General features: G+C 45.2%; 10 protein-coding genes across 10 annotated transcripts; 5 read left to right on the forward strand and 5 right to left on the reverse strand.

Moving 5' to 3' along the window:
* Positions 1-142: 142 nt before the first annotated feature.
* Positions 143-4,154, forward strand: V865_001348 (uncharacterized protein; the record flags this gene model as incomplete). Its single annotated transcript, XM_066225167.1, has 13 exons — positions 143-679; positions 786-973; positions 1,056-1,272; positions 1,350-1,440; positions 1,511-2,047; positions 2,135-2,842; positions 2,947-3,078; positions 3,138-3,152; positions 3,223-3,289; positions 3,345-3,436; positions 3,536-3,769; positions 3,833-3,885; positions 3,972-4,154. The coding sequence occupies 13 exons, from the start codon at positions 143-145 to the stop codon at positions 4,152-4,154; spliced, it is 3,054 nt and encodes a 1,017-aa protein (XP_066081264.1).
* Positions 4,155-4,557: 403 nt separating this feature from the next.
* V865_001349 (uncharacterized protein) lies at positions 4,558-6,434 on the forward strand (the record flags this gene model as incomplete). The annotated part of the gene is made up of 7 exons (XM_066225168.1): positions 4,558-4,706; positions 4,841-5,116; positions 5,175-5,234; positions 5,355-5,637; positions 5,783-5,891; positions 5,960-6,191; positions 6,284-6,434. The coding sequence occupies 7 exons, from the start codon at positions 4,558-4,560 to the stop codon at positions 6,432-6,434; spliced, it is 1,260 nt and encodes a 419-aa protein (XP_066081265.1).
* Positions 6,435-7,013: 579 nt separating this feature from the next.
* On the forward strand, positions 7,014-7,331 carry V865_001350 (uncharacterized protein; the record flags this gene model as incomplete). Its single annotated transcript, XM_066225169.1, has 1 exon — positions 7,014-7,331. One exon carries the CDS (start codon positions 7,014-7,016, stop codon positions 7,329-7,331), a length of 318 nt encoding a protein of 105 aa, XP_066081266.1.
* A 211-nt stretch (positions 7,332-7,542) lies between these two features.
* Positions 7,543-8,709, reverse strand: V865_001351 (uncharacterized protein; the record flags this gene model as incomplete). The annotated part of the gene is made up of 5 exons (XM_066225170.1): positions 7,543-7,849; positions 7,924-8,087; positions 8,166-8,299; positions 8,367-8,621; positions 8,667-8,709. The coding sequence occupies 5 exons, from the start codon at positions 8,707-8,709 to the stop codon at positions 7,543-7,545; spliced, it is 903 nt and encodes a 300-aa protein (XP_066081267.1).
* Positions 8,710-9,337: 628 nt separating this feature from the next.
* V865_001352 (uncharacterized protein) lies at positions 9,338-9,657 on the reverse strand (the record flags this gene model as incomplete). The annotated part of the gene is made up of 2 exons (XM_066225171.1): positions 9,338-9,360; positions 9,444-9,657. The coding sequence occupies 2 exons, from the start codon at positions 9,655-9,657 to the stop codon at positions 9,338-9,340; spliced, it is 237 nt and encodes a 78-aa protein (XP_066081268.1).
* Positions 9,658-11,752: 2,095 nt separating this feature from the next.
* On the reverse strand, positions 11,753-12,141 carry V865_001353 (uncharacterized protein; the record flags this gene model as incomplete). Its single annotated transcript, XM_066225172.1, has 2 exons — positions 11,753-11,805; positions 11,877-12,141. The coding sequence occupies 2 exons, from the start codon at positions 12,139-12,141 to the stop codon at positions 11,753-11,755; spliced, it is 318 nt and encodes a 105-aa protein (XP_066081269.1).
* A 1,377-nt stretch (positions 12,142-13,518) lies between these two features.
* V865_001354 (uncharacterized protein) lies at positions 13,519-14,394 on the reverse strand (the record flags this gene model as incomplete). Its single annotated transcript, XM_066225173.1, has 2 exons — positions 13,519-14,045; positions 14,106-14,394. The coding sequence occupies 2 exons, from the start codon at positions 14,392-14,394 to the stop codon at positions 13,519-13,521; spliced, it is 816 nt and encodes a 271-aa protein (XP_066081270.1).
* Positions 14,395-14,865: 471 nt separating this feature from the next.
* Positions 14,866-16,992, forward strand: V865_001355 (uncharacterized protein; the record flags this gene model as incomplete). The annotated part of the gene is made up of 7 exons (XM_066225174.1): positions 14,866-15,113; positions 15,172-15,268; positions 15,326-15,439; positions 15,500-16,375; positions 16,438-16,679; positions 16,761-16,888; positions 16,946-16,992. The coding sequence occupies 7 exons, from the start codon at positions 14,866-14,868 to the stop codon at positions 16,990-16,992; spliced, it is 1,752 nt and encodes a 583-aa protein (XP_066081271.1).
* Positions 16,993-17,288: 296 nt separating this feature from the next.
* Positions 17,289-20,141, forward strand: V865_001356 (uncharacterized protein; the record flags this gene model as incomplete). Its single annotated transcript, XM_066225175.1, has 9 exons — positions 17,289-17,506; positions 17,570-17,830; positions 17,917-18,229; positions 18,308-18,717; positions 18,823-19,033; positions 19,090-19,578; positions 19,659-19,802; positions 19,859-19,963; positions 20,028-20,141. The coding sequence occupies 9 exons, from the start codon at positions 17,289-17,291 to the stop codon at positions 20,139-20,141; spliced, it is 2,265 nt and encodes a 754-aa protein (XP_066081272.1).
* Positions 20,142-20,208: 67 nt separating this feature from the next.
* Positions 20,209-21,049, reverse strand: V865_001357 (uncharacterized protein; the record flags this gene model as incomplete). The annotated part of the gene is made up of 3 exons (XM_066225176.1): positions 20,209-20,333; positions 20,404-20,794; positions 20,861-21,049. 3 exons carry the CDS (start codon positions 21,047-21,049, stop codon positions 20,209-20,211), a joined length of 705 nt encoding a protein of 234 aa, XP_066081273.1.
* Positions 21,050-21,355: the final 306 nt, after the last annotated feature.

The following is a 21,355-nucleotide window of genomic DNA, read 5'->3' on the forward strand; positions in this document are numbered from 1 at the left end:
CCTCATCTCCTCAAGCGCAGCATAGATCATCGATATAATAGAAATAGAGATAGAAATCACTCAGGACACTTGAATAGCACCGCACAACAAACAAAAATCAATAGTCAATAACAATCAGTAATTCCGACTCAACCCCTTCGAGATGTCGACGTCGGCAGGACAGACTATCGAGGGTTTACCGCCAGTTCGCTCATATGACCATGCTGAGGGTGTCAGTAGCACAACTTCGACTCCTGTCCCACCACCTCAACCTGCAAATGGAGCAGTACCCGGCTCAAGCTCAATACCCCCGACCCCTCAACCCCCTTCAGCCTACGCTCAACCCCAACTTCAATCTGACTCATCCCACCTCAATCAAAATGTCAATACATTTTCGGAGAAACGCAAACCACCATCACCACCTTCCTCTTCCTCTTCGAAGCTCATATCTACATATTTGAACGATCATCCAACTCATTCAGCAGGTAAAGCCATATACAGCAATTTCCCTCAACCCAACCCACTTTTCAGGTTGATCAGACGATTCAAAGTGAAACATTCAGTTATAAATGGTCTAACAGACGAGGAGATGAAGAAATGGCAAGCTCAAGGGAAAGATCTTCGCAAAAAGGCCGGTTGGAGGTTCGACCATGAGGAGGGAGAGGGCGGGGAGGCAGTAGTTGGAGAATTGTTTTGGAAAGTGAGTCAGGCTCCATTCCCAACCATGCTACCTACCTGCTTGATTTTCTCTGTCAGTCTCTAATACCTTCTTGATAAGTCAGCTAACGAGTGGTTGTGATGAATAGATGTACATTTCACTCTTGCCTACTCTCGAAAGAGATCCTCTATCCGGCTTGGTCCCTCCTGATTTACTAGGTTCAACTACAACGATGCCATTGACTATCATCTCCCTTATCCCAGATATAATGCAACATTATAGAGATGTCATCATTCGTGCGGAAAAAGAAGTCTTCCTGGCTACAAATTATTGGCAGTGAGTAAAACACATATCTCTTTCATTTTGGTATATTGAAAACTGATGGTTAATTGATTGTGGTTCCTGTGTTCGTTTTTAGACCATCTAATTCGGTAAATACCATTTCGTCCGCTTTACGGGACTTATCAGCCAGAACGATCAAAGCAGGTAAACCCAAAGTGATAGTCAAGATCATGTATGATAGAGGGTCTTGGGAACAACTTTGGAATGCTCATGCTCCTGTCAATCCTAAAGAATGGGCTCCATTGGATTTACCGAAGAAAGAGGAAGTACAAGGGTTGGATATGGAAATTATCGTGGGTCATAGTCACCTCTGATCCAGCATTCTGTATATATATAGTGCTGATAATGTTATCGTTTTGATACGATATAGAACTTCCACAGGGTGCTGTTGGGAACGTTCCACGCAAAGTTCTTGATTGTAGATAGGAAAGTAGCTTTGATCAACAGCAACAACATTCAAGGTGAGACCCTTGCTATCTATCATATTGACTACGATGCTCAGATGAGCTGATAACTGTGGAAATGCCATAGACCGACCAAATCTCGAAATGATGACTCACCTCGAGGGACCAATTGTAGATTCATTTTACGAAGTAGCCCTACACTCATGGTGGAACAAGCTCTCACCGCCTTTACCATGTATGTCAACACCCTATCAACCTCCCTTGGACCCCGTGACTGGAAAGCCGCATTACCTGTTCCAAGATCATAATCCGTACTTTGACGATATTGAAATACTCAAAGCTGCCAAAGCTGCTCGATTATTACTGCGAAGACAAACGAGGGATATAGACGAGGAGAAGGCCCATGCGCATAGTCTTGATGGACCTGGTGCGACTGAACGATTGAGAGAGGCAGTGAAAAGGGTGATAGATGAGCAGAAAGCAAGTTTCAACGAGTGGAAACCTGGTGAAGAACTTGAGGCGAGGGCGCATACCGCCATGAAGGAGTTGAGGGAGTTTAGGGAGAGGTGGGGACTGGGTTCTACTTCGAGAGCGCCTAGTAGAGGACCGAGTAGAGGGCCAAGTAGGAGAGCGAGTGGGGAAATGGGATTGTTAAGATCACAACGTGAGTTAGATAGAACTATCATCACTTTATGTGATGGACTTTGCTCGGATGGATGGATGTTGAGCTGATTTCGAGTGGGTGGTTCAGATAAAAACGAAGATGAGAAGGCCACAATAACTTCCACTGCCAACGGCTCGGAAGCACCTTCTTCACCCACGGTAACGAATGATGCACCGCTCAAATCGAAATCATATCCTTTGCCTCATGATCCGGCGGTGGATGAATATTGGGACTCGAATGATTTTTCGACACCTGCGCCAGGTAGACAGAACCGAATCAGTCAGGATGGTACGAGAACACCAGTCAAGAATGTAGAAAGTGTTCGTGGAAGGGAGCGAGACAAGAAACATGTTGGTTTTGCCGATGCCAATGACGAAAATGGTGATGGGTCAAATCGAGTGATGGGTAATGGACCAATCACGACTTCACCAAATGGATCATATACGAATCTACCCCAGATCCAAAATGATACGCCCCTCGTGTCGTCCCCTATAACATCGACCATAAACTTGCCACAGGAGAATGACACTGCGAATGGTACGGAACATGCTCTCGTGTCACTTGGTAAAGAAATACCTTCACTACCTACAGATACATTCGGTGAACCATTACCTCTCACAGCGACTCATTCGGAAGAAGTTGGAAATCTGTATGAGAAAACTAAAAAACATGTAGAATTGAGTTCACCCCCTTCTTCCTCCCAGCGGCAAGATGGAGATGCGGGTGCAGGCAGTGAGGAGATACAGCCTGAGGGGACGGGAAGTAAGAGGATGTTCGCTCTTTCCAAAAAGTTCAGTAAGTCGTCATTCGCAGCTTTCTTTTGCTCTTCCATCCGATAGTTGCATCGTTGGTGATTCGAATGAAACGGGATGACTGACAGGTGACTGCGGTTGGTATAGATGCCGGTGCACTTTCCGACGCATGGGCGACAGTGGAAGATTCGGATGAGTTGGATGAATTCAAACCTCACGTAGTGCATAAACCACATGATCCTTTCCCTATAGCTATGACCTGTAGGAAGCCTCATGGATGTGAGTGAAACGTCCATCTTCAACTGAGAATCGGAGTGCTGATCCTCTTCTTTTCTTAGTCCCCGGCCATCATGGTAAGCTTGAATATACACGTGCATGAGATGTCGGTTTGGTCTAAAACTGATCTATGGAATGAAAATGCAGATATCCGAAATCCCCAAAACGCTGCATGGTTAGCTGGATTTAGATATGCTCAAAAGAAGGTGTTTGTGTGAGTTAGCTGTGATGTCCATCCCTGTAGGATATGTAGCTGATATGTGACGTAGTCAAACCCCTACGCTGAATGCTAGACCTATCGTAAGAGCTGTTAAGCAGGCTTGTAGGAGGGGTGTGGACGTTGTTCTCCTGCTTGATCTGGGTGAGTAATCGATCCATTCTTCTGGAAGGTCTCCTCAATAAGCAGATAATCTTTAATTTGTACAACGCTTAACTGGCCCAAAATTTCCCACTTCATCAGGATTCAATGATAAAGGCGAATCTATCCCTTTCCAGGGAGGTACCAACGAAGAAGTCGTCGATCGATTATACAAGATCTTACGAAAAGACAAGAAAGAACAATACCTGAAAGTATATTGGTACACAGGTAAAGATCAAGTAAGACCGCTGAATGCGGTGAAGAAACAAAGGAATTGTCATATCAAGTTTGCGGCTTATGATGATCAAGTGGCGATATTCGGGAATGGTAATCAAGGTGGGTCAATCAGCCAACTGGAAGGGAATGTACCGAGCTGATTTCATTGGGACGGAATTGTAGATAGTCAATCGTGGTTCCACTCACAAGAGATAAACGTCATGATAGATTCAAAGGTAAGTTTTACGTTCTTCATTCACAACTCGAGCGATAAGCAGGTGCTGACCCTTGTGCTGGTACATGTTCGTGTTCGTATTCGTAGCAGGTCGTCAGTGAGATGATGGAAACGTTATTATCCAATCAAAACACCTTGAAATACGGTTTGGTGGATTCCGATGGGATCTGGAGGGATAAAGAAGGTCATACGCTGGAGCATTACGGTGCGACTGCCAAAGGTGCTTTTAGAGGTTTGAGTGGGTTCATAGCTTTTGCTAAGACCATTTAAACTCACTGTAAGAGGATGTATGTGTGGGGTTTTGTTATCACTTGTTTGCTTGTTTCTTACTGTTGCATCGTATTGTCACATCTTACTCTTCCTTGTATATAATGACCATGTACATTCGTTATAATAGTATACAGTACATACATAATCATGCATCAGTTGCGTTACAGTATCTTGGTGTTATCATTGGATGATTGTGATCTGATTTCCAATTTCATGCGATGATATCGGACCGTGTTTGATCATGACAGCCGAGTTTGACTGGTACGGTGATATCCGGGTGATCTGACTGAATTGGAAATCACCACTAGCTATATATACTCCTACTGCTACTGCTACTACTCCTTGCTATACCATCTTACGCATTCTCCGATCAGTATCCTACTTACTCACAAAAGTCATATAGATGGCTCAGAGCGTGCTTAGACAATCTATCAGATCAATCAACCCGTTACGTGGAAACCTCAGACCCGTTCTCCCCATAATCGCTAGATCCTTCGGTACTTCTACGTTCAAGATGTCTGAATTCAAACAAGCTGATCACAAATTATTGGTGTGAGCGTCTTTTATCCTGGCTTAGCTATGAGGATTATCTATATCTCCACCCCTCTCTGGTCATTTCCGTGACGGTGCTATCATACATAACGTGTTCTATTACCGTTACTCCTGCTTATAATCTATCTATACAGCATCCCCGGCCCAATCGAGTTCTCTGACCCTGTTCTCTTGGCCAACGCTACACCCGGTACCGCCCACACTTCCCCAGCGTTCATCCCCGTCTTTGGGGAGTCGTTGAAACTCCTTAGAAAGGTGTTGCTGTCCACCGAAGAATCGGGCTCTCAACCTATCCTCCTCGCTGGATCTGGTACCCTCGGATGGGACGCTGTTGGAGTGAACCTCGTAGAGAGGGGCGATGAGGTTGTGGTTCTTAATACGGGTTACTTCGGTGATAGTTTTGCTGAATGGTAAGTCAGCCGCTGCTGCTACATTCAACTATGTATAGTGCTGATACTTCTACCGAAGCCTCGAGATTTACGGTGCTAAGGTAAACCAAGTCAAAGCTGAAGTTGGTAATATTCCAACGTAAGTCATCTTTCTTCTACTACCATGTCATCCATCACTTTGCTCTCTTCCTTGTCTTCACACGTCTACATGACCATATATCAGCAGGCGCTGATGGTTTGTTATGGTATATGTATACAGCGACGAAGCAATCATCTCCGCCCTTTCATCCAAACCCAAAATCATCACCATCACCCACGTCGACACTTCTACCGGTGTCTTATCTCCCGCCGCACACATCGCTTCCCTTGTTAAAAAACACTCACCGGACACTCTGATTGTGCTCGATGCGGTCTGTTCAGTCGCCTCTGAAGAGATCAAATTTGATGAATGGGGATTGGACGTGGTTATCTCGGCCACTCAAAAGGGGTTGGGTGTACCTCCTGGTTTGTCCGTTGTTTTGGCTTCTAAGAGAGCCGTAGAGGTGAGTGATGTCTACAATTTCTATCAACGATCGATTATTCCAACATGCTTCTGAGCGCCGAAGTCCATATTCGTACATGTCTGCCCACTGATGATAAGGCCAATCGAATTAAACTGATGAACTGCTTGCGAAACCCAATATATAGGTTTCCGAAAACAGAAAGACCCCTCAACAAGGATACTATATCTCATGGAAGAAGTGGATCCCAATCATGAAGAACTACGAAGCTGGCAAACCCTCTTACTTTGCTACTCGTGAGTATCAGTACACCCTCTTGGTATGATTTCATGCTTGAAGTGGACTGATCGATCATCTATCGCAGCTCCCGTTCAGCTCATCTACGCTCTCAACACCTCCCTCAAGTCGATCGTCTCCAAACCAATCTCAGAACGAGTCGAGGCTCACAAAGCAGCTTCTAAATACATCAAAGATGAATTATCCGCCATCGGACTGGATTTCGTTCCTAAGAGCAGAGATATCGCTGCGAACGGTATGACAGCTGTCAGGTTCCCTAAGGGCTTGCAAGCTCCTGATGTTTTACCTAAACTGGCCGAGTGAGTAATTCCTCCCTCACTTCATGGAGAAAAGGGGTTTTGTGATGGTTGTGATTGTTTGCTAACATTAATCGATTTTCCCTTTGTGATAGACGAGACATCGTTGTTGCGGCAGGTCTACACAAAGCCATCGTCACTGAATACTTCAGAATCGGTCATATGGGTGTTACAGCCGTTGACAGACAACGAGGTGATCTGGAGAAAGTCATTAAAGGTATTAAGGAAGTTTTGGGAAAGAATTGACTCGTTGAATTTGATGAGCTGGAAAAGGAAAAAGAAAGAGCTAGGTTGTAAAAAGTGAATAAAGGTAAACTTACAAAGTAGAAGCACGGAGGTCGATCAGAAACGTAACATTTGATAGAATGCTTGAAATGCTAGTATTCGGATGTGTGAGAAATGATTTTCTGTACTGATTTTGCCAAAAGACGCACATATTCTCACTACTGTGTATACGAAAGGTGGCACATCCTTGGTCACTGCTTCGATGTGACTGACCTGATTCTGCTGTGCAAGAATGTTTGATCCATCCTTTGTCGCTCTGGAGGACAGGACCAGTCCCTCAAAGGAGTGTACTTTTTCACTGAGGAGGTTTATATGAAACTGAGAAGGAGAAATAATCGAGTCGCCATCACACGCAAGGAAGGTCAAGCCTTCGAGTTGAAATCACAATTCAGTTGCTCAAAAATCCTCGATCGACAAATACAGTGCAGCGAGTATTTCAAATTACCTCTTGTTGTTATCAGTCAATCGTCGCCACCATTAAACCGCTCTCATCGACCAGATCAATAGACTCTTTCTGCAATATCATCTACGATATCCACGATGGAAAGACGCGAAAGTAGCGGTACGCAACATCAAGGCAATGGGTCAACTGCTGACACTGGCAATGACGATAATCAGACTGCGTTTGCGCGCGACATAACCCCCTCTCAACTTGAACAAGGACAGGGATCGACCGCTGCCGGCACAACCGCTGACACCAAACATACAGGCTGTCGTCAAGTTCTGAGGTCGATGGCCAATGCTGTGAAGTCTTTGGGACCTCGTCAGGAGACTGAGGCTGAAAGGGAGGACCGATGGGCCAGAATGAGAGATGCGAGAGTGGACAGAGCGGAAGAGGAAGGCTATGATGCTGATTAGTAACGAGACGATGCTTTGTCGTTCTCGAGCTTCGAAAAAGGGAAATATGCGCATTTCGGTGATCCAATGACATGACATGATATGACTTGCATTTTCATGATACACAGTATGCGCAGTAAATGGTCAAACTCAAAACGTACTGTAACAATATGGTAATCATACCCAGAGTCCATATGTGCCGTATGGCATATACGCCCAACATATCATCGCTCTAGACGGGTACTGTTCGAAGCAGCACCCTGTACGGAGCCTCATCATATATGCCCAACTTGAGATCTTCCCCTTTACTAGCTGCTCTCAAAACTCTTCGTCCTTCAGTACCTGGCGTACCGCTAATATCCAAGAAGAAATGGGGGAAGAGCAACGATCCATCTTGATTATGCCAGATGACATCGATGAATCCTGGTATGGTAGGTATAAACCAATTTGAACTTTGATGGCTTGTTGCGTTATACCATCCTACTGGATCTCCATTATCGCCTGTATACGTACTGGGATCATATGCGAAGATGACTGTGCTACGAATCACACGAGATTGAAGGTGTCGACATACAGTGAGTGATACTGTACGTCTTGGTCGGAAACAACTCACTGATTACCAGTAACACTCATAGGTTGATCTGGATTCGTCCAATCCCTGGTAACGATCGGGAAAACTCCACCATCAATGGCATTTCTAGCTTTGATGGTCACTCCGACAGCGGGCAGTGGACTGGAAACTTCGAAGACTACTCTAGAAGCTTGACTATCGTCCAACTGCTATGACCTTGTCTACCAATCAATTCCACTTGTCTACTGGACAGATAGAACATACTGGGAGAATGTTGAAACTACAGGTGAAATTATCACACCATTGGCATTATCGAATGTCAGCCACCCACCGATCTGCGAAGGGTTTGAGTTCAGTCTGACTGCTTCGATGTAGAGTGCTTGTGTTTGTGGCGGTTGAGATTGACGAGGGTGAAGGGCTTTATATGGTTGTTATCTCTCAGTCACCGCCTACCTCACCCCATTGCCACTGGAATATGGACTTACCCTCAGTCTGCGAAGGGTCGTATTTCTTTACAGGCTCTTTGAGCGGAAGACCTCTGGCGATCCTTTCGGCGTTACTCAATCTTTGTCCTGAGATAGCATCTCTCTTATTGTAGACGGGTGGCAACGCTCCAGAGTCAGTTTTCGGTCGACGGTGAGCAAAGCCGAAGATGGAGAAGATGGTTAGAGAAGCTATGAGGAGGATATAGGGGCCAACATGATGACTCGGTCTTTCGATCACTGGAGTCGAAGATACCTCTAACAGGAAATGATAATTCAGCTAAGAAAGGGGAGTTGACTTACGATGTGGTTTCTTACTTTCCCACTGGGGATGGTAGGTTCTCATTGTATTGGTACAGAGCTGTCACATGGGAATATCATCGAATTATGAGAAATCAAGGAGCGACGATCAAGCACATAAACATAGATCCGCCACAAATTACAACATTATATGATAATCATCATCTTTCCACGGGTTGTCATTCGCTTCTTGCCTTCCTCTATTTCGAGTGTGCAATGTAATATCTACCTCAAAATGGTGTGTTCACGATGGCTAGCTTGAAGATCAGTATATACTGATGTCAAAAAATCCATGTGCGATGTCTTGGCAGCTGAAGTTTACAGTCGCTGAAGAGGGATTATTCGATGCAAGAGAATGAGAGATCATCGATCGACTTAAAATCGCACAATAACCGCATTGAATTCTTATTTCATGCCAAAATCCCAAATACAAGACAAAGATTATAGAAAAGTAAAGAATAACGTAATGTACTGTTAACGCGTCAAATCATGTTGAGCCATCATCGTGTATTCGTATACACAAAGGCCAGTCAAGCGAAACCGACCAATTGCTCTGAATCCTCCTAGATTTGTTCTACTTCGGCCTTATCTCCTAGCTTCCACTATCAATCAATCAATCACCATCCTCATCAGTGAATCGAGTTATCAGATGAGCCTGAATACCTCATGGGGACTTACGAAGCTCGTGCTTTCAAAGCTACGGTAGATTACAATCCAGAACGTTATACCATCAGTCAAGTTCCTTCTTTTTTACCTACAGTAGAGCTATTGACAACTCACGATTGACTCTAGTAGGATCATATAGTCTTTCTGGGGTCTTCAATGGTAAACCCCTAGCAATCCTCTGTGCATTACTTAGTCGATCGTTCCTCGTTTCTTTGTCGTTCGTATTGGATCTAGTGGTGGGTGTAGAAGGGACTTTGATGGGTGATCCTTGAACTACCATGAGGCATAGAGCGAGAACAGTGAGAAGAAGCAGAAACTTAGATATCATGACGAACGTGTTTGATTGTGTGAAGGAGTGTGTACTAATTGGAATAATCGGGTTTTATCGTTTATTACTCTACCACTAAAAGAGGATCAGACGGAATGGTCGTGATTCGGCATATCCTTGTGTGTGCTTTATATAGTCGTACACAAACTCCATGATTCTTCCACCATTCTTCATTACGGTGTATGCACGACTACGCATTCCTCTGGATGGTGTTTAAGGCAAACATCCATAATCAGATCGGTTCATCGGATGATCCATCAGGTTTGGTGATTAACATTTCTGTTCCTGGGAGATCTTCCATGTTATCCATGGATAGTGGTAGCATTGTGCCACAGCAATGGTGAAAATACGCGTTGATCCCAAGTTACGCTTAATCGCTTCCGGATTGTGGCTTTGATTTGTTGACTTGTTGATGCTCCAATACTATTTACAGCACCACTTATCTTTCCATCAACTAGAACAATAATCCACTTACGTTCTTCTCGCAGTATACAGCCCATTATTTTTGTTGGCAGTTCTGCGCATACCGTCTGATAAGCTAGAATCGCCACCGCCGCCAATATACATCGTCAAAAGCCGAGATAAACAAATGTGCGATCGAATTAGTATGATTTACTTCTGCGGTAACGATCTCCCAAGAGGTTGAGAAGACAAATGAAGCAATATTTGGAAAGATGACTAGCTCTTGTGTACGAATCTAATGTTGACCGAACTCCCAGCAAATGGGACTGGAGTCCATTGGACTGTCCTGACTGACTGTGTGTCAAACAACAGCCGGATTGCAAGCCCTCATATACCGACACTTCATCGTGAGGCAACTGAGGGAGAGGCTGAGGTAGATGATACCTCGGGCATGCCCAACGAAGGAATAGTGAAGGAGGAGAGGTCATGTACATTGATCGGTTTCTGTACAATAAGGGGTACAATATGATTGTGTCGTGGAGAATATCACATAGCATACATTGGACAAGGACAGGGGTATAAAACAGAGTGAAAACGAGGCGCAAGTAAACAACACAAGGAGCCAAAGATAATATTCTATCTAATCCCCAACAAGCAAAAGAGATTCGGGATGATGTTAAGCAAACCGTATGGTTCTACCGCCTGGACTGCCTAAGTTGTAAAGCTACAGTATGCATGGAATGATTTCGAGATTCTTCATTAGCATCATCCTTGATTCAGACGATGCTTAAAGTCACTGGGTGTATCTACTTACCCCTCGGAAAACTAGGTTTGTATAGCCTCTCGGGCTTATTCAACGGTAGTCCTCTTGCTAACTTCTCTGCATTTGTCATATTCTCTTGTGGCTGTTGCGAATGAGTTGGTTCAAGTAATATACGTTGAGGTCGATTATCGAATCCGTTTGCTTTTGTTGGTGGATGGAAGGCAGGTGCTGCGTGACATGTTGCGATCAGGTAAATGAAGGATATGAGGAGTGTGAGGAAGGGTCGAGGCAATAACATATTGTTTGATAGGATGGGTGTTCTGTGTGATCTCACTGCGACCAGAAACGTGACTTGGCAGAATATATACACACTGGTACACACCATGCGGTAGTCTTTCGGTAAACATTGCACACCGTCTGGAGGCACGCATCAGAAGGAGCTGTAGTCGCACAAGGCCAGCCTATCGAGATAGTCTCATCGTCTCTGCATGCTTGCAACCTCTCATCGAGACGACAGATTTCATCAAAGAGGATGGTTTACTCTTCTAGACTCAAACCGACCCATATTCACATATGTCATGATGATATGCATATAAGCGCGATCATTATATAGGGATCGATAACGTCTTTGAAAGGCTTAACGAGACCTAACCCGCCTGCGGAATGTCTCAGCCAGAATCGTAATAGATGATAGGAGAGCCGGGTGGCAAAAAGGTCTATATATGTCTAAGGTAGAGATGTATGATACAAGATAATGTATTGTAGGTGAACGCCGTCACTACTGGATGTAATCAAAGTGATAAGTCTATGTATAGTGTGATAGGTATGGAGAAGCGAGCCCAAGATCTATGGTGCGATTCGTCAGTATCCGCTTTAGTCGTGGGAGGAATCAATATACTCACGCTTGTTGAACGAAATGAAATGTACGAATCAAAAGCCTAAATCTCTTCTCAGCTGGGAAGGTGCCGGCGCTCTCGCTCCCACTATCAATATTCACATGTATCAACTTCTGAGTTGTAGTGTGATAAGAATGGTTAAAAGAAGTCAGACTCACGCCTCGCATTGAACAAATGACCAGGTTTCCGCAGGGGCAACCCCCTTGCCATCCTCTGTGCATTCGACAGATTATCTAACATCTCTATCTGCTGTGAAGCTTCTTCTGGTGTCCCGGCACTCTCTAAATCTTCCATGGTGCTGTCTATTGGGGGATCATCGTCGAATGTGTCCACATCCGTAGTCTGCGTTGGCACTGCTGTGACGAGGGATATGAATACGAGGAAGATAGCTAGGAATATGGCGAAGTATCTGGGGAACCTCATGCTGCCTCTTGATATACAGGCTCTACCGTTCTAAAGTGAGTTTAGTGGGTCGAGAGGGTAGAAAGGTGCAGATATTGTGATTTCCTGATTTCTTGATTGAGATCCCACGTTAAACTGATTCTGGAGGTTGTAAAGATACCTTCCAGTGATGCTTTTTAGTCTATGTTGTTGACCGATTGTAACGATTGACAGACGACTAGATATAAGTTATGGTGGTATGACCTTGAAGATAAGAGATAGAGGATGAGAAACGAAGGAAGAAGAAAAACTTCAATATTCACAGTACAGGTATGGCTTGGTCGAGAACATTACTCTTCCACATTCCTACGTCTATGTCTCGAAAACAGGTCAATTTACAGTTTTTCCATCCCTGCCCACTCCCCGTCAATCGGATCCGTTCGTCATCCTCCAGCATGCTTGTAAGGTCAAAGACGTCAATTTTACGAAATTCATGCATCGTATACCGATATGGCTTTTTTGGTGGTACCAACGCCAACTGCTTAACTTTCTTTGTCATGTACATTTTGGCTCTGATCGGATGCGTTGATCAGGTCCGCATCCTAGCGAAACTTTATCTTAAATCAAGGGATTTAAGGGTTAAAAGAAGCCACCGAAACGTAACCTTACGGTTGAGGCGGTTTGAGGCTGAAATTGCCGTTTTCGTAAAATGTCGCTTTTTACTGCACATGCATATCACTCGTGGGGTGGTTCATTGCACACCTCATCCCGGCTTGGTCGCAAGTGGGGTGAAACGTGAAGGTCCAGTACATACCACAGGAACGCCATATTTAAGCTTCTGTAGATCACATCATCCGATTCCAGTTGAAGCAAATTTACCCTATGCCTGTACCCTGTATTTTTACTGTTTTCGGTGGTAATGGCTTGTTTAGAGCTTAGTGGTATATGATACAAACAGCAGTAAAGGTTAGGAAGCGAATACCTTGCGGTATCATTCCCCGTCGAAATGCTTGGGTTTGCTATCGTCATATCAGTAGGTCAGAAGGCGTCCGACTGAGAGCTACCGTCATCAGGCGTTTTAGGGCGTAAGGAAAAGAGCGAAGGGCTTCGGCACCGCTTGATACTCGGATGAACGGAGGGGATGTGTACGGTGACACTTCGGCTTCTGAAGCCAAGGATTCGGATGATCTTCATACACTGATAGACTAGGGTGACGATAAGGGTGAGATGATCATGTCCATTTCCTATCTTCTCGAGACTATACTGTGCCCCGATCCATTTACAGTACCGCCGGAGTTCAATCCTTATAAAGATCCTAAGCTAGAGTATCGGGGTTAGGGATATGTACCCACTGCATAGTATTGGCGATTCATTCTGTGGCATTTCTCATACAGGTACAAACATCTGCGCCCCTACAACTTAGAAAGGCAGGATTTCACCGTACAGCCATTGTCTCTGTACAGTCTTACCTACATCTTCATCCCTCTTACCCTCAACGACATCCACCACGAACTGTCCACTACCAGCTGGATCACCTGCACCTAACTTTTTCAATAGCTCTGGATCACCTCCTAGACCCGTGACTACTAAGCCTGGGTTAACCGTCCATACCTTTACTTTATCCTCTTTCAAGATCCTATACCAATCCCGCATGATCATATTCAGTGCGACCTTCGATGATTTGTAGGAGAACAATTCCCTTTGAGGGGGCTTGGGCCATCCAGCCGCGGGGGACTTGTTCAAAATGAATCCTGGGTTAGTGCTGAGCTCGAATGATGCTGTACCTGAAGTTAGGAATAGTAATCGAGGATTACTTGATTTGAGTAACAGGGGAACAAGTAGGGTGGTAAGAATATGAGGTCCAGTTATGTTGGTAGTATATGTCTTGTCGAATATTTCTCGAGTGGTCAGACCTTGAGTTGGACCGTTGGCATCTAACTCGACGCCTGCGTAATGCAGAAAGAGTCAATACTTGCTCGTTGGTCTCGCAAACAACAGGGACTTACCAGCATTGTGAATCAAGACATCGATCTTGTCTGTGACGCTCCTGACAGCCTTTACGGCCTGTTCGATCGACTCGTCACTTTCCAGATCGACTATAGCGGGTGTCAGAGTTGATTGGGTATTGGGATATCCTTCAAGTAACTTCTCAATAGCTGTCTTAGATTTGTCCTCCGATCGAGCCCCGAGGAAGATGTGATAAGGTATATGGGAAGAAAGAAGGTGTCTAGCAATTTGATAGCCTATACCTGTGTTGGCACCTGTGATGAATACGATTGTCTTTTCGGAGGACATGGCTCTGCAGTCTCTTTGAGTCGATGGGCAATGTATGGCTTCTTCCACTGTTCTGATCTAAACCCATTGTGACGGCCATTGCTTTTATACATGTGTGGCAAGTGGACCTCGGGGTGGAGGTTGGGAGCCAGGAATAGCTCACCGGGGCTGGGTGGTGGAGGGTGGAGGTTTGACGTTTGACGCTGATGCGAGTAGCAACCTGAGAACATCATGCTTCTTCCTTGCGACTTGCTCAGCTCAGTAGAGCGAGCTCTCCACAGATTGCCCGGAGCAAGAGGAGTGGGACCTCCTAAAATCTAATCCATGTCGGAGGATAGCAAAAATTTACCATCACAGATCAACCCAACGAACGCTCTTTGATGAACCCTGAGACGGCATCAACGCGCATGTCCGATACTCAACGCTCACATTTGTTCAGCTACTTGAGCTTCATCTTCGTATCCTTCTTTCATATCGCACTGATCATATGAGATGCCTCCCACCAATGCTACCGCCTCTCCTGGACCGAGCAAAACCATTGCGGCGAGCTTGTCTCATTTCGTGATTTTCAATCCTACCGTACGACCTGATATACCGAGATCAGATAACAAAGATGACGATGATGATTTAAGAGAAGCTGCCCAAATCCTATTTTATACCTCTCGAGAGGCCGGCGGAGTGAGTAGAGATAAGATGTTGAGGCAGGTAGGGCTGGCAAAAGGGCTAATGGGATTTGGAAAGTGAGTTGAGAGCTCATCTTATTGATACCGGGATCCCCTGATTTACCTTCTCTTTTAGTATGATCGTCGAATCATCCTCCAAATACACCTCGATCCATGGCAATAGGAGTCGTCTGATTATTTTTAGTCCTGAACCAGATTTCTACATATATTGTGTACGTCCGCTCGAAATCATTTGGTGACATCAGTGCTGATAGAAGAGAACTGCACAGTGTATCACGCTATCACATTTGGACAATGAGAAGAAGGACTCCGTGAATGGTTCTCAAGGTATATCCGATGAGATGCTGGTTGACGGTTTAGCCAGGGGCTATGAGGACTTCAGGGTGAGTGTGACCTTCTGGACTAGGATGAATGTATAGTGCTCACGAGCAGCTCTACCATAGCTATTACACGGACCATTCTCCTCTCACACCATACCTTCAGCTCCTCTCTCAACCATCCTCGACAAGTATTTTACTCGCTTTGCATTTCAATTCGAATCCGCTTATCTCTCCTCACCATCCCTGTCAACCTGGGTGGAAATTTATCCACCAATATCTATTGCAGCCGACCTGTTCGAGGAATATCAGTCCAACGTCGAAGGCTCGCTCATCGTGGTCGGGCCAAAAGGACCTCTGTACAAGGATGAAGTGGTGGATGATCCAGCTCTGATAAGATATCTACATACTCTCGTCCAGTCGACCCTTCCTCCACCTGTCATATCTCAGCCTATACCTACTAGCGGTGATAGACACACAATGAGCTTCGGCTTGAACCTTGGCCTTGGCTTAGGTAGAAAAACACAGAACAGCCGTAAATCGAGTTGGACAACTTTGGGAGGATGGGTACCGGAGATAAGGCGCAGCTCTACTACTTCATCCACTCCATCATTTCCCAAACCTGACACCGCAATCAAACCCAAGGATGGAGTAGACGAAGTTTCGAAAGGCCAATGGGGGTTCGGATTAGGTGGGATAGGAGGTGCGATGGGTAATGTGGGAAATGTGTTTGGCTTGGCAAGATCGTCGACACCTACTTCTGTACAGGTCGAGAGTCAAGATAAAGAGGAACCAACAACAAGTTCTACCTCACGCGATGGACAGGAACCTCCCACATATGATAACAATCGGACTCACCATGTCGAGCCTGCTTCCGTGGCACTAGAAGAGCTAGAAGCTGCCGTGGAGCAAGACGAAGAGATAGAATGGGCAGGCAAGACTGTGTGGATTAAATCGGTACAAAAAGGCACATACGAGAAGAGAAAGGTGTGCTGGGTGATAGTAAGTTAAACAGGTGCTTGGAATCATCCCGCCTGCACATCAAGCTGATGGTGTTCATGTAGCGAAATAATATACTCGTTTCCATCATACTACCCAAAGACGTCGCTCCACCTTATACTCTTCCAGATACCAAAGCCACGGAAGATCTGTTTAAAAAGCTGACTGGTCAAACCTCACCCGAACCTCACTCTGCTTCGAATAACCCCTGTATAGCGTTATTAGGGCAAGACACGATGGTGACAAGAGGCGAATTAGATGGCATTTCTGATCAGTCGTTAATTCATCTGAGATCAGCCATACAAGAGTATGTTCCGATTGATTCCCTTGAGCGAGATAGTGGTGTCATGCTGATAGTCTTCTTGCCTTCTTGTGGGATATATTGTAGCAGCGCGGATGTGCTGGAGATACTCGCGAAATCCACTTCAAACAGGTTTTTGGTGGCTAAAAAGAGCGACAAGCTGGAATTGTACATGAAGGTGGGAGGGGACGATGCTAGTTTGACTGATGCTGATCGTGAGCTATGTTTCTCTAGTACTAGAACAGGGGAGTTTGTGCTGATGATACCTATAGATGCCGTGAGGGCTTTTACGAGACTCAATGGTGGAATCAGTGTATGAGGTGCAAGTCTGGCTTGGCATGCTGATGCATCGTAGCGAACATTATGTAGTATACTACCAATGTCAGAAATGCATGCGTTTGTACTCGTGCATCGCCTTTGTAGTTGGATTCTGCTTCAAAAGCAGACATATTCGGACATTGATCATGTTGAATAAATCTCGCACCTCGGTTCCCAGCCTCAGCTCAAAACGTCATCGTTGTCGTTGTCGTTGTCGAATCTACATCTAATCGACATTTTCGTTCACCTTTTTTGGCTTTCAACATTCGTTTACTTTTGCTCTGATGCTTGCTCACCATGACCTCTCAACTGCTTCAGCCTGTACCACCATCTCGCTCGGTCCTTGAAGCATTCATCAACCGTCATCAATACCTGTTAGAGCTGGAACGTAAAGCAGAGGAAGAACAAACCAGATTGTTGAATTCGAAATGTTCGCCCAAATTGCTAGAACAACGGGGTCTGTCTATAGGTAGTTTGGGAGTTAGTAACATCAGTGTCGGACTGGGAGGTAAGAGGTGAGCGGATATGAGATTGCATATCATATAATACAGTTCTGACTGGGTCGATCTGATCTACAGCTTGATAGAGCTCAATCGACCTTCGGCATATCATGTCTCGCCTTTATTACCCCCTCATACGTTCAGATCTGGTGATCCGGTTCGTATAGAAGCTCATATATCATCTACTTCCTTTTCAACAAAGAGTAAAGCCAAGAAGAAAGATAATGCAGATGAAGGTGATAATGCAGTTGAAGGAATTGTGTATAAGGTATCTCAGGAGAAGGTCGTGGTCGCTATAGACGAGAAGAAGGAGGTTGACTTACCTGAGAGATTGCGGTTGTGAGTGTTCACACACGATCCGACTATTTAAGGTCCTTGCACCTTGAGACATATTGACGTTGGTGATATCTGTCTGATCTGATCAGGCTGAAGCTTGCCAATACAGTGACATTTGATCGGATGGACAAAACATTACTTCATCTGAAAAGGTTGATCTTACCCGAAGAAGGATCACCTACACCCAACGCTCAAAACTTTCCCCTGATCAATTCGTTATTAGGCATACAATTACCTTCATGGTCTAAAGATATCCCTCCGACGCTCGGAAACGACGAAGAGGACAATGCCAAAGAGGAGGACGTCAAGTGGTATGACGAGAATTTGAACGATTCCCAGAAAGATGCAATCAGGTTCTGTCTCACAGCGGAGAATGTAGCTTGCATACATGGTCCTCCAGGGGTGAGTATAGCATATAGTACTATCCCTACCCTTGCTCTTGTCGTATTTGCAAGATACTGATGGTGACATTCGTTATAGACAGGTAAAACCCATACACTTATCGAATTAATTTTCCAATACCTCTCTCGTCCCGCCTCATCCTCTACCACTCAACAACCCCGTATACTCATTACTACCCCTTCCAACTTGGCATTGGACAATTTGTTACTTCGATTACATGCTTTATCTCAATTACCCCCCTACTCTTCCCTCTTACCTCCCGGATCGATATTGCGATTAGGTCATCCAACTAGGGTACATCGCGATCTGGTTCGAGAGACATTGGATTATAGAGCAGCGAATGGGGAAGAAGGTGAGTTGCTGAAAGATGTAGGTAATGAAATGCAGGGTCATTTATCGGATCTAGGCAAGAAGAAGGGTGAGAGAGGAGCTGTTAAGGGGAAAGAGAGGGGGAAGAAGTGGGAGGAAGTTAAGGAGTTGAGAAAAGAGTGAGTGATACCTCTGCCCCAAGACCTGGTCTGGTAGGGGTTACTGCCTCAAAATAGCTGGGCTGGTGAAACTTAGGGGCTGACATGCTGAATCACTCATCTCAGGTATCGCCAGCGAGAAGGCAAAGTCGTCACCTCAGTTCTATCTCGTGCTCAGGTGGTATTGGCGACCTGCCATAGTGCTGGGTCGAGACAACTCAATAATATGATATTTGATCTTGCCATTGTGGACGAAGCGACTCAAGCTATAGAAGCTGTCTGTTGGGTACCGATATTGAAAGCTAAGAAGTTGATCTTGGCAGGTGATCCACAACAGGTAGGTCCTAAATATGAATTAAGGTGAAATAGAGAGTTGACTTTGGGGCATTTTAGCTACCACCAACAATAATGAGTAAAGATGACAAATCCCTCAAACTCGTTGAAGGTCTATCCGAGGAACTAAATGGCATCAGCGTAAAATCACGCACGATGCTGAAGCCTCCTAAAACATTAGAAACGACATTGTTTGAACGACTAGAGTCGATCTATGGAGAAGGGATCAAGAGGGTATTGAAAGTTCAATATCGAATGAATTCACTCATCGCTTCTTTCCCTTCCGATACGCTCTATGAATCCCAGTTGATATCACACGAGTCGGTGTCCAAGAGGACGTTATTGGATTTGCTTTCTATAGAAGACAAGGAGTCAGAGGAATCGAAAGATTATTTGGCACCTGTCGTGGTGTTCTTTGACACGGCCGGATGCGAGTTTTATGAAAGGACGGAGGGAGATGATCAGGATAGCAAGAAGAGTGGTATAGGAGAAGGATCCAAGTCGAATGAGAATGAAGCTAGTGTGATGACCAAGTGGGCCAGAAAATTGGTATGTCCGAATTCGAATCCAAGTCCGACCATGGATGTCGTTGAGCAGCTGATTGATATTTTGAAATTATGGGCTGCTAGATCGAGTTAGGCGTTAACCCGGCTGAAATTGGGATCGTCACGCCCTATCAAGCTCAAGTATCGCTCATATCGAGCATGTTACATGAGGAATATCCAGAAATGACTATAGGAAGTGTTGATGGATTACAAGGTCAGGAGAGAGAGGTGAGTAAAAGCATTCGAGTGGGAAAATCACAGCTGAGCTCTTATATGTCTGCTAGGCAATCATACTTTCGTTGGTCAGATCAAACCCCACGGGAGAGGTCGGTTTCTTGGGTGAATATAGGAGACTTAACGTGGCTATGACCAGAGCGAAAAGGCAATTGGTGAGTTATAATTGCCAACCGAACCGGAGTTCTATGAGTCTGATATTCAAACTCTTGGATATAGTGCGTAGTAGGTGATTCTTCCACTGTAGGGAAAGGCAGTAAGTACCTGAAGAAGTGGATGGACTGGCTGGAGAATGAAGCGGATGTAAGATGGGCGGGAGACGAGTCGATATAGGATTACCTTGCAGAAAATCGAATATTCGGTGTCTTCTAGTACCCAGCATGCATTTATACCATTTATATCAATACTTGACAGGCTTAGCGCCAGCTTTTATCAATTCTTTTATCCGGATCTCCACAAAGTTCAACCTATCCTGACCCCAGAATATCTCTCCGTTCACTACGTAATTTGGTGTTCCGAATATACCTATGAATAACAATCAGCAAATCCGCTTGGAATTCAGTAGGAGGCTCCTGATTGAATGTAGATGGCTTACCCAGCTTGACAGCCTCCTCATGATTCCTCCTCCACTCTTTGACACCTTCCTCCCCCTCCTGCCCTCTCTTATCTACCACACACTCATCTATCGTCTGCTCGTCAAAGCCACATTGTCTAGCGATCTGCTGCAGAGTCTCGACCTTTGCATGATCCCCCTGTTCCGTTATCCATATACACCTCTGAATCTCATAACTGAACTTCAAAGCTTCTTTCGATCCTATACCAAACTTCTGCTGTATGCGTATAATGGCTTGTCCGGCAATTTCGATGGTACCTGCTGGTTGAGGGTAATATTTCGGAGAAGGTTTCATAGGCACGTTCAAGTGTTTGGCGGTTCGATAGAGGTCTAGAGCATGATATGCTTGTCGAGCGGGATGACGAGTCTTGAGCTGTAAGCGTTTGCTCGGAGTTAGCTGGACAGGAAAGCTCGGGATTCGAGATCCTGTTTGACTTACTCGTATCCCACCGTTCTCTTCCACCACTACGATTGGCTTGAGATATATCGTCACGCCATGCTTTTCCGCTATGCGCTCTGCCTCCGGAGCACCCAACAATGCCCAAGGCGAGGAAACACCGTAATAGATCTCGAAGCGAATTTGATCACTTGGGGCTGGTGGGACGGCGAGGAAATGTTCTTCTGACATATTGATTTGCTGATCTTCTGGGAGCTGGACAATAAGAAGTGATGTCTAACTTAGGCGCAAAACTGCATGGTGATCAGCGACTGCATTCAACTTTCCAAGGCGACATCTCACATCTCATCTCGGGATCATTGATAAGATACAATCCCGGCGTGCCTTCTGTCCCAGCTGCAGGTGAAGCGGACTCCCTCGCCTATCCACACCCTGACAAATCGCGCACCTAACTCAATTTGTTTCTTGTGTCAAAACACGTCCTCCTGCCTGCAATGTTGATGTTGATGTTCAGGTAAAACACAATTCACGTATAAA

This window comes from Kwoniella europaea, chromosome 1 (assembly GCF_036810445.1).
Source record: "Kwoniella europaea PYCC6329 chromosome 1, complete sequence".
In the NCBI taxonomy this organism is placed as follows: domain Eukaryota; kingdom Fungi; phylum Basidiomycota; class Tremellomycetes; order Tremellales; family Cryptococcaceae; genus Kwoniella; species Kwoniella europaea.